The sequence below is a fragment of the Castor canadensis genome, chromosome X (genome assembly GCF_047511655.1).
Source record: "Castor canadensis chromosome X, mCasCan1.hap1v2, whole genome shotgun sequence".
NCBI classification, from domain to species: domain Eukaryota; kingdom Metazoa; phylum Chordata; class Mammalia; order Rodentia; family Castoridae; genus Castor; species Castor canadensis.
In genome coordinates, this window is record NC_133405.1 from 113,369,231 (window position 1) to 113,381,765 (window position 12,535).

A 12,535-nucleotide genomic window follows, 5' to 3' on the forward strand; every position below is an offset into this window, starting at 1 on the left:
TATATATCATACTTTAATTGGATTAGCTTCCCCCATTACTTACTCTTTCTCTGTTGCCCTGCTCCCCTATTATTCACCATATTATCTCCATACACACAGATGCAACGTTTCAATTTTTTTCCTAACATTTCCTTTCCCTATCTGATGCCCCTGTAGTCAGCTCAGACATACCCACTAATATAATCATGTCTCTCTCTCTCTCTTTCTCATATATATACATATATATATACATATATTTTTTTCATCATGGCTGAATAATGCTCCATTGTGTATATGTACCTTTTCTTAATGCAGTCATCAATTGTGGGAGATCTAGGCTGTTTCCAAAACTTGACTATTGTGAATAGTGCTGCAATAAACATGATGTGCAAGTGGCTCTATTGCATTCTAGAAGATATTGCTTTGGGTATATGCCCAGGAGTGGCATCACTAGAAAGTACTGTAGAACTATCATTCTCTTTGTTCAAATCACTTTATAGAACTTTTAAAAATCAGATAACAGGCTTTCTGTATTCCATTGTTATTTTTAAAGTATCTCATTTTATTTTTATCATAACACTATTCTATTGCTTTCTGTGAATTTCTTCTGTGGGTGGAGATTTGTCTCCTTTCTGCAAATCTTATGTGACTTTTGAAATAGCCTCTATTCTTTTGATTGTGCCAAAGTCAAAAAGTAAGAGATTTCTTGTCACAAATGCAATTCAGGTTTGAGGTTAGTTATTGAGAAGAAACAAAAGTAATGGAAATACTCATTTTTTCTGCTGAAGAGGGGTTTAACAAGCTTGGATTTCTGGAGAAAAAATATAAATGTGAAAACATCTCTGAACTCACAAACAAGAGTTAGAGATAAAACTGTTCTCAGCTATTTATTAAAACCACTGTTCTGTAATGCTTGAAGCAAGCCAGCAGGCACTGATTCATTCTTGTGTGAAGTTATCTTAAATCTTTGATCTCCCATAAGTCATCCCACACACATACTTCAAAATCATCAGTGGTATAATTTCCATCCCTGATTGTGCCAGATATTCACATATCTTTCAAAGACCACTACTTAATGATCTTTCTATTTTCCAATCACACTATAATTTGAGATCTCCAATGTATATATTCTTCTAGATTCTAACAATTACTCATAGCTTTTTGATGTTGAATCCATTCATTTGAGAGGGGACAGAAAATGTTTATATGAGGCCATTTTCCTGTTTTTTTAACATTTTCTTTTTGTGAGTATGCATGCGTACACATGTACATATATAATAAATTTTGAACAGATAAGTAATGCTTATTCATTATACATAAATTCAAAATAAGTACCTTTTTGCTATTTTTTTCTTTATTTATTAGCATATAATACTAGTACAGGGTATTTCATTGTGACATTTATATATGAGCTTACAATATATCTTAATTAGATACACACCCTCCATAATTCTCCCTCATCTCCCCTTACCTCCTTCTTAGAACAATTTCAAAAGATTTCATTGTTCTCTTTTCATACACAAGTGCAGTGTATATCACTCATATTCGCCCTCCTTTACCCTCTCCATTTACCCTCTTCTGTTCTCTTACTACTCATTCACAGACAAGACATGCTTTACTTTCTTTCATTTCTTAAGTATATATTGATTGTTCAAGGAGGGAGTTCATCTTCATATTTCAAACATATATATATCATACTTTAATTAGATTAACCCATTATATTATTTACTTTTACCATTGCTCTGCTCCCCCATTATTTAGCAGCTTGCAGAGCATTTTGTTATACTGTCTTCAAATACACATTAATTGTGTTTCACGATAATTACTTTTGTTAACAGTTGAGTGAAGTCGCTTAGAAATTTAAGCTATAGCTACATGAAAACAAACATTATCAATTTAACAAAAATATTGTGCAATAACAATAGAATGCAATAACAAATTGAAATTTAATTTTTGACATTAAATTACCCTGGTGAGGAAAATTACCAATGTAGTTTTGATATTGGTATTATTTTCCAATAGATATAATACCAGTATCGAAACTTTTCTCATAAAATTAAAATACTAGCTTTTATGTTGAGATTTTATATTATTAAAAAGTGAATATGGTGTTATATATTTTAATTTCATGAGAAATATGGAAAGAAAATGAATTCTGGCTTATAATTTATCATTGCCATTGTAGAAAAATATTGAGTGTCCATTAGTTACCTATAGCCATAGTAAGTACAGGACATCCCATTGGATAGAAACAGAATGAGCAGTATTAGGAACCCTCACAGAATACATTTCTGTATTTACCATATTTATGAAGAAAATATATTGGATTTTCTAAGCTAGCGGTCTCCAATAAATCTTTTGCAAAGATGAAACTATCTTATATCTACACTGTCCAATACTAGCCACTAGATACATGTGCTTCTCGAACATTTAGATGTGTTTATTACAACTGATGTATTAAATTTATAACTGTATTCCTTTTAAATAATTTATATTTAAATTTAAAGAGTCAAGTGTGGCTAACGGCTATCATTTTGGATGGTGCAGTTATAGGCACCTTCACTATCATTCACAATACTAATAAAGAAAAGTTATCCAAAACCAAAGTTGTGGCATGTACATATTCAGACAGAGGAACTGAGCTGTTACATCAAATAATGTAGAGATAACTTGTGGCCACATTTTATGTTGTACTTCACAAATGAAGTACAGAGATAATATTGTAAGTTTATTCTGAAAAATCCTTTCAAGCTGGCATATTCATAAGGAAATAAAATTAAGTGATATATTAGAATGAAATATAGTTTCAGAACTAAAGGTAATTGTATATGTTTTCTTATGTTACTTTTTTTTTGAACTCAGGGCCTCACACTTGCCTGGCAGTCACTCTTACCACTTGAAACAATCCACCAGTCCTCTTGTGTTACTTTTATTTTCACATTGAATTAAATGTAAGCATGTATGTATAATAAGTGTGTGTGTTCATTTTATACATATGAACATACGAAAAGTTTCCAATGCCAGGTATTTCCAATAAGATATTTTAGAATAGCTTACTATCAAAAAAGATATAATGGATATGCAAATGAGAAGTCTTATGCAAATAGTTTAGGAATAGTTACCAATGATAAAAAGTCACTTCTTTGCACATTTCCTCAGAATTTTCAATCTTCTAATAAGCACTGTGATCTCCATGAAGTGGCTGAAACTAGTATCTCTTAAAATTTTCTCTGTAGTACTACTTTAAACATTGCTTCTGTTGATGTTCATATGTAATGAGCTAAATCAATAACTGAGATACAATTGAAGAGTCAAAACATGTAGGCATGTATGTAATAGCATTAATTAGTGTGTTTTAAATTATAGCTATGTAATATAGTTAAACCAGATATATCTTTAAATATACACTAAGAAAGAGTATATTATGACATGCAGAAATTATTCCTGTTTGAATTCTAGGAATTCCAAAATATAATTTATGTTATGACTATAGATCATCACAATGCTAGGCTAATAGCTGTTTTTAAACTTTATGTAAGTTCTATTAGAAAACACTTTAAGTTGATTCTTTTTTCTTTTTTTTTTTTATGTAGCAAACATTTTAATAACCTGCCATATGCTAGGTGTTATTCATAAGTTTTTGTTGAATTTATTTTTCACTGCAAGGTACTTGGGATATATAATCTTATCTATTAAGTTGCCGTGTTGCTTTATTGGTGATTTCTAACAAGACAGGCCATATATGCTGTTGCCTAAATGTTGGTACTAATCTTGGTGGGAAACAAAAGCCTTTTTCTTTCAGTTCTTTCTCAGGCCATACTTAGTGACAAAAATTCTACCAACTTACTAATTTATGCTAATTCATTGAAAATCCTTATTAAAATGCAAATGTTGTCCTTTGAAGGATAACATTTTAAACCACTATAAGCCGTTAACACATTTTCAAGATTTGGTTTATCAGCTTAATTTGATAGTAATTGAGCTTGGCCCTGAGGAATTAAGTAAATTTGATGGCATAGAAGAGAAGAATCAACATGATGCAGGCAGGTCAATGAGAAGGTTTGGCCAGACCTTTTAGACAGGACACCTTGCATGAGTGGCCTCCTAGAAGTAGAATAACAAATCCAGCATACTTTGTGTAACTGTTTCACTGATAGTCTGCCTAGCTCCAAAATTTTACTCTACTTCTAATGATTTTCTTCAATAGTTTATATTTGTTTTTTTATGTGTTTTAATGGCTTTTATTTTCTTAACAACGGGGTAAAATCATCTTGGCATAGTTTTTGATTATTTCTGAGTTGAATTTTTTGTTACACAGTTTTACATAGCCATTTTTAGATGGTGCAGTAAATAGGGAAAATTACTCTCTCATTTTCCACTTTTCTATATGAGGTCATAATAATTCATTTGAAGTCCTTTGATTATCCATGTTCTGTTTACCCAGTAACTTAATCACAACATGTGAGGTCAAATATTGTCAGAATAATAGTCTTGCCATGCCATTTGATTGTATCCAGAACAGTGAACATAGATATCTAAACCCATACTGATCTCATCTGTACCATATTCTTATTTTTTGGGGGGTAGGGGGCTTCACCCCATGAGTTGAAACAATACTTTTGCAAATTAAATTGTTTAATTTTCCATTTTTATGTTTATAACATTTATGAATGATATAGAGAAAATAAAAATATTTCCTCATTCCTTATTACTGTAATGAGCTCTAGAAGGAGGCTTCTCTTAATTTGAGGATTTGAATTTCTGGGGGTTATAGGTGGAAGGTAACAGGGAAAGAGGTAGGAGGATGAATATGGTGCAAATAATGTATATGCATGTATGTAAATGCAAAAATGATTCCTGTTGAAATTGTTCCAGCAATCAGGGGAGGGGGAGAATGAAAGAGAGCAGTGGAAGAGGTGGATTCAAGTATGATATATTTGATACATTGTAAGATCCTTTGTAAATGCTACAGTGTACCCCCACCCAACACAACAGTTAAAAAAAATTAATGGAGAGGACATAAAAAAAAATACCTGACACAAAAACAGGACTGGTGGAGTGACTCAAGTGGTAGAGTGTCTATTTGGCAAGGGTGAGGCCTTGAGTTCAAAACCCCGTACCACCAAAAGAATATCTTTATAAAGTCTAATGTAATTATGTACTTACTTACAGTTATGAGCTAAAATTCTCAAAACTGTTTTGGCACTCATTGTGAGATCATACTAATCAGAGTTTTCTTTTTCCTATGTCAATCCTTATAAACTTGACTGAACTTTCTACTTTTAAAGAAAATAAGCAGTATGAATCTTTCACATTTTATAATGTTTTTTGCCAGAAAATAAGGAAGAATGTTATTCTGGCTATATATATTTAGAAATGAAATGAACAGAGAGAAATAAAATGAATAAGTATTGCAATAGTACTTTCTTAGTAATGATGCATGAATATCTGTAATGACATAAGGTGGTAAAGAATGTTAATGAAAGTAACTTGATTTTCAAAAGGTTTGACAGGATTTGTACACATCAGACTTCAGAAGGATATAATTATTCAAGCATAGTTAATGAAATTCAAATAAAAAAGCTTAATCTGAATATGAGTGCATGGATTTTGCATAAAGAAGAGAAAATGAGCACAATACTTCCAATTACACTGATTTTTAATAACTGCCTGAAATTTTTATTAAACAGAAATGAAAGTCATTCAGTGAAGACAATTTATTCATTATAGACCTGCATGTCTTTGTCAAAATGAATAATATACTTTTAAAGAAAATATAGTAAACTAGGCTTCCAAATGTCTCATTCTATTTAGATTCAATTTTTGTCATTTATTTGTTCATAAAATTATATATCCTTATACATATTTAAAAGTATTATATATATTAGAATGTTTTCAAAAATGAGATTATTCAATATTATAAAAGTTTTCTCATAATGAATTGACAGTTTCCCAGTGGCTTTAAAGAGATATTTTATATTATTTCCATTTCTCTGAAAAGTTCATGGGATCACCACTTAGTTTTCTCTATTCTACTTTTCGTACCACTTAACTTCACCACTTAATACAATGACAGAGTACTATGTATCAAGATAGTAGGGGGAAAAGTCTTCCCAAGAATTTGTCTTCATTAAATATGTCAAACGCATGTTAACATTTTTCAGCATTTGATTTATAAATTTAGATGAACCAGTACCACATGTAATCAGAGGCATCTTAAAAGTTATAGGGACTCTAATGTATTTTTGTAATAGAAAAAAACAAGAACAAAAGATTACTTAGTTATCAGTAATTTAGAAGAGCAAAGATTGAATTCAGATCATTCCTAAGGTAACAAGGTATACCTTTCTATTTCTTTGAATGCTCTAGTCAAATATAAAAGCTTTAATAGTTCTAAGTGTTCTGGAAGATTTTTCATGCCAAGTCTGAGCATGAGTTGAATACGATGCAGCATGATTAGTCCATTTATTTTCATGAATTGACACCAATTACTATAATATTTACCTCTGACACTCTTGAAAATAATCATAATATGCATATTAATAGTTTACTCTTCCTGTGGTACAATAAGTAATTTTTCCTTGAAGGGTCTTATAATCAGACTAATAAGTGCTTCTATTTTAAAGAAAAATTTTAAAATGATTTTTAGAACCAGATAAAATTTTTAATTATTTGAAATGTTTGAGGTTTAAATAGATGTAACATAACCTCCCCTAAAAGAGCTTGCCATTGAAATATAGGTGAAAATATTTTTTTATCTAGATGTGCTGTTGAATATTATGAAGAAAAAAGTGTATTAATCTGTGTGCAATAAAAGATTCTATGACAGACATATGTGTTCAAGTAAAGAAAAGCTTAACAAATGAGAAGCCAAAGGACAGTGTGCTGCTTTCATTCTTAGAGCCCTGATTCAAGATCCCACCTGATGCTAGATCTTTTTGGCTAAATCCCAGCATTTCAGTCTCAAGAGCTGTGCAGTTAGTGCAAATTATTATTGAAGTAAATCTCATTTAAAATGAGATTATGCAAATCAAAATGGAATTTTCCACAAATGCCAAAGAAGTAAATATTGGGGTTTTAATTATAGTTTCTGTTAAATCAACGTTAGTAGCCAAATGTGAATTTATTTTGCTGTCTATTTTCTTTATCATATTTAACTTTTTAATTAAGTTCCTTGCTATTTATAATCCACAATTACTGTGTTTTTAAGACCCCCAATATGAATATAAATATGTGAGAGCATCTTAATATCAATAATAAAGATAAAGGAAACTACATGTCAAGAAAGAAACAGAAAAAAGATATATGAAGACTTCTGATTATTTTCCATTTAAGAAAAATGATGAGAACATACATCAAAACCTTTTGGAAGTCACAGTTATTATATTTTAAATGAGACTCACATGTTCTTTACATATTTCGATGTTTTAATTCTAAAACAACCTTGGGCAAAACAATAAGATTGATAATTATTAAAAGAAAAAAGTTCAGCTTGTTCTCTACCCAACTCTGTCTCTAGTAACAAAAATAATTGTTCTCTAAAAGTAGGTATAAAATGGATGTCATTAAAAACAAGAATAATTGCACCATTATGTAAAATATTATAAGAAAAATGCTTGTTTATCTCAGAGGTTAAACCAACTGATCCAAATAAGAAAGACAATCTTACTAAGTTGGAAACATTAAGAACATAGTCGCCAGTCTAATGGAATGTTTATAAGACAATAAGTATGTTTGCCTTGTGCTGTTGACTCTACTACTTAGTATTTAACCCAATGTTTCAGTGAAAACTTCATATTCAAAAACCCTATGGAATTACATATTTGGCTGAAATGGAGAAATGGGGAACACGGGTTTAATGCTGAATTGTCTTTATTAAACTCTAACACAAGTTTCTAATATTATTTAAAATGAAAAATAGAAACGAATTTATATCATCATTCCATTGATCATGAGGAAATGTCTGTCGTGAAGGAATGTATATTTGATTAAGATATTCAATAAACCAATTTTGTAAAGGATATGTCATTTAAAAGCCATGCAATTCCATGAATTTGCTACATCATAGATAAATGTGACATAAAAATAGAATTTTTTAATTTATATATCATGTAAAACTGGATATAAAAATCTTATATTAGGGAAATTAAAAAAGTGACAAACTGACCAGCTTATAGCTTTGTTTTACTTATCATTGTATGGGATGGGATTCAGTCTGGGATTCCAAAGTTCATTTAATTACATTACTGCAAAAATGAGTGCAGTCTTGTCAAAAAGGCTGTGCAGTAATAAATAGCTATGTTAGCATGTTTATTGTCCAAAATTCCCCAGAGACTCTGCCACCAAAGCCCTTGGCTGAGCCCATCAACAGTCAGGTGGCAGTTGATCAATTCAACACAAAGTTACAGGGAGAATAATTTCAATTACAAGAGTGTTGCTGCCTATACAGTAGACAGAAGAGAGCAGAGGTTATCCATCTTTCTGAATTTGTGTGCCAAATAGTATTTATTTCTCGCCCTTAAACGACTAAGGGAAGAGACACTATTGGCAAACTTGAAAAAGTCTCAGAGCTGTGAATTCTCATCACTTCCAGCACTTGGATACCAGTTAGGAAAGTGTAGGCATAGGAGAAGAGAGTAGTACTCCCTTAGATCTTAGGACTTTCTGAGATTCTTATTAAAATAGAAAATTGAGAGTCATCCCTACTCATCTACTTCCTTAATTAGCAGCTTAATTCAGCAAGATACCAGCACCAAGACAGGAGCTGTTTCTTTTTTTTTTTTTTTCCTTCAGTGCAAGAGTTAATTATGGTTTTTTTTTTCATATGTGCATACAATGCTTGGGTCATTTCTCCCCCCTCCCTCTACCCTCTCCCTTACCACCCACCCCACCCCCTCCTTCTCCCCCCACCCCCTCAATACCGGCAGAAACTATTTTGCCCTTATCTCTAATTTTGTTGAAGAGAGAGTATAAACAATAATAGGAAGGAACAAGAGTTTTTGCTAGTTGAGATAAGGAGCTGTTTCTTAGAAAGTTACATGCTAGCCAAAACCACTGTGTAATTCTTGTACTTCAATCATGACTAAGGGGAGAAATTGTAGGAAGTGTTTCTTTGTTATGAACAGAGCAAAAGTAGACCCTCAGCAATCTCATATGTAGTTTTCCAGGAAGGATATTAAAAATTAAATGCCAGTAGCAAACATTCTTTTTGTAAGGTAAAACTACCCTCCTCACAACTTAATGACTCTTGGTCTTTCAGCTTATATTCATGATGCTAATGAGTCTATGTCACTTATAAAATGTTTCTAACACTTCTTGGAAAAAGAAAATGTACAAATAATAAATAACATTTTTACTAGACTTACCATTATTAGTTTCTTTTTATTCTGTTTTTAACCCCTTGTCAGCTGTAGACTGGAATCTATATAAACTCAATGAAGACTTTTCATTATTAGGAAGCTCAAAAAATTATTCTTTTGTATATCTATACCAGCACACTCTTCGTGAAGAAACCATGGTAGTGATGACTGAAGAAATGCCTTTGGAAATTTCTTATGTGCCTTCTACTTATCTGACTGAGATCACTCATGTCTCACAAGCCCTATCAGAAGCAGAACAACTTCTCAATGCTCCTGACCTCTGTGCTAAAGATTTTGAAGATCTCTTTAAACAAGAGGAGTCTCTAAAGGTAAAAGCAAAGCACTTTCATTTAGATTTTATAAGATGATGACATTGATCATTTATAGTACCGAAATGATTGATATAAATTCTGCACAAAGGTATTTTGACTTACACGTGGAATATGGAGAGGCCTTCTAATATAAAGGAATACACAAATAATTCTTCTCACTTGTACTCTGATAAGAAAGTAATCACAAAACAGCAAACTTTGATAAAGGAACAGTTTATTCTCAGATAATATAATACTTTCCTTTCTTGTTCTCCAAAATGGGAAATTAGATGTGATTTTAAGTTATAGCTATTGTACATTGTTTTAGTTCTATATTTTCTTCATATATATATTCAATTTCAAATTAATGTCAACACTTATGCTATAATATATATGGAATATAATTAAATGGAAGTCAGTAAAATAAGCAAAGTATGATGACACATACCTATGGTTACAGCACTCTAAAGATCCTCTAATAAGATTCCAAGTTCAGGGACAGCCTGGAAACTAGTAAGTTCCAGCCCAACCAGGGTACATAGGGTACATAGTGAGACCCTTTCTCAAAACAAAACATGGGCTAGGGTATGGTTCAGTTGGTAGAGTACCAGCTTAGCAAGCGCAAGGCCCTGAGTTCAAACCCCAGAACTGCCAAAAAAAAAAAAAAGAAAACAAAACAAAAGAATTCAATAAAATATTGTCTTGAACTACCAGCCAAATGCTTCCAACCAAATTCAGTTTGACAAATCATGGCGAGGGAATAGGCAATGAATTTTACAAGGTAGTGTCTGAAGACAAATGAATGTAGCATCCAGAAAATGTACATAATAATGTGTGTCTTAAGATAATTTTTGTGATTATACATTTTACACTCAAAATGAAATATTATAGTATAGCTAGAGGTTGGTATTTTCCACTGCAAACAACACAAGATTATAGACAGAAGATGAGTTTGCTATCAGCAGCACATGTTAGCTAAAGTATTTTATACGCTAAATGATTTCCTGGGAGATCACATATTTGTCTGCATAAGTACACAAATAGATAACGCTGTTTGTTTTGGAAGTCACTGTTTCAATATCTTCAATGACTTGACTTTAATATCATATCAAATAAGCTATAAAATTTCACAGTAAAATAAGAGCTACGTGGATCTCTGGATCTAGTCCATCCATTTCAATATGGTGCTATTTCTTATTCTCTTTGAAGTAAAAGTCAGATCATTTCTGGGTACAGTGAAGAAAAGAAAAACAGTCAATTGATAAAGGAGACATGCCAGCATATCTGTCATTATTTACATTAACTCATTTCTCATGACAGCACAATTTGTAAGTTCATGATTATTATTCAACATGCAAATCACTGCTTTTCATGTTCCTGGAGGTATTGGTCAGGAGAGCAGTAAACCTGAATTTATCAAGTTGCCCACTGAATATCTTTGTCTCTCTACGTTTTAACCTGGCATACTCTGAATGATAGGCCCCTTGCAAGCTAATCATTTGTTCGCCCTGACTTATTTCTTATTATTAACGCTGACACCAGTTCTAATAGTACTGATTAGTGTGGTTCATTGTGGAGAGCAGATTAAAGCCTATGAGAACCGGACACAAGCAAGGCAAGATGTGGCTCACCTGCTTTTCCGAGATTGGCATACCCCTGGAAGCAGAACAGCTGTTTCTCCTAAATTGTTTGTGTTCAGAGAAGCAGGAAGCAGGTTTCTCCTGTTACAATGTTATGCCCCTCCCCAGAGCTTCTGCTCCTCCCTGTTTGCCACTGTTTATAAAAGGCCCACTGAAGGGAGGGCTGGGGACTTTTGCTTTTTGCCTTTGGCTTTTTGCTTTGGAGGGTTTTTTGGGCTTTGGACTTTGGCTCGGTACTTTTGCTTTAGGCTTTTTGGTGTGGGAAGTTTTTGGAAGGGAAAAGAATTACTGAAGGGAAATTATAAAAGGGAAAAGAATGGCTAAAGAGGGGTTGATAGAAAGTCTGCACCAAGAATTTTAACATAGACCTTACAAAAGCAAAGCCAAAGAAAGAACTTTAACAAAGGCTTTAGAAGCTAAAGAAAAGTGAAAGAGAACATGGGACAGCTCAAGACAGAGGACGAGACTTTGCAAGTCTGAGCACCAAGGCTTTAAGAAAGCTAAAGAGAGAATGCTAAAGAAAAGCTGCAAACCTGGGGACAAAAGACTTTAAGAGCGATTAAGCTAAGAGAAAAGAGTCTAAGGAAAAGTTTTAAGCAAGGTTATAAAGGCTTTAGAAGCAAGGGTTTTTTTTTTTTTCTTTGCTGGGACACTTTAATTTCTTCTTTTTTTTCATTTATGTATATATGCATAAAATGTTTGGGTCATTTCTTCCCCCTACCTCCGATCCCCTCCTTCCCCCCCACCCCCTCGCTTCCAGGCAGAAACTGTTCTGCCCTTATCTCTAATTTTATTGAAGAGAGACTATAAACATTAATAAGGAGGACAAAGTGTTTTTGCTAGTTGAGATAAGGATAGCTATATAGGGAGATTCCTCACATTGCTTCCATGTACATATGTGTAACATTCTAAGTTGATTCTTCTCAAATTGACCTTTTCTCTAGTTCCTGATCCCCATCTCCTATTGACCTCTGTCGCTCTAAAGTTTCTGCATGAGTTCCTTTGCATTGAGAACATCAAATACTATCATGTTCTCCAGGTTTCCTACCTATCCTCATACCTCCCTTGTCCGCTCTGGCCTTATCATGTGACCAAAGTCCAACCACCTTGCTGTATAAGGCCTTAAAGAATAGATAGAGAAAAGAAGCAATTAGGGTTGGGCGTCTCCACTGAGCGCCCAATATACCTGACCCCACTTTCTGTCTGTCTGTCTATTCTGAGTCTTTTCTGAATCTCCAGTCGCCTC

The 12,535-nt window shown here is 32.7% G+C and overlaps 1 protein-coding gene across 12 annotated transcripts in view; it reads left to right on the top strand.

Moving 5' to 3' along the window:
- Dmd (dystrophin) overlaps positions 1-12,535 on the top strand; it is a 2,168,746-nt gene that overhangs the window by 964,536 nt on the left and 1,191,675 nt on the right. For all 12 annotated transcript variants that reach the window (XM_074062730.1, XM_074062731.1, XM_074062740.1 and 9 more), the window contains one exon: positions 9,473-9,667. In XM_074062730.1, coding sequence (XP_073918831.1) covers positions 9,473-9,667 — 195 coding nt within the window. The remainder of the gene's footprint in view (positions 1-9,472; positions 9,668-12,535) is intronic.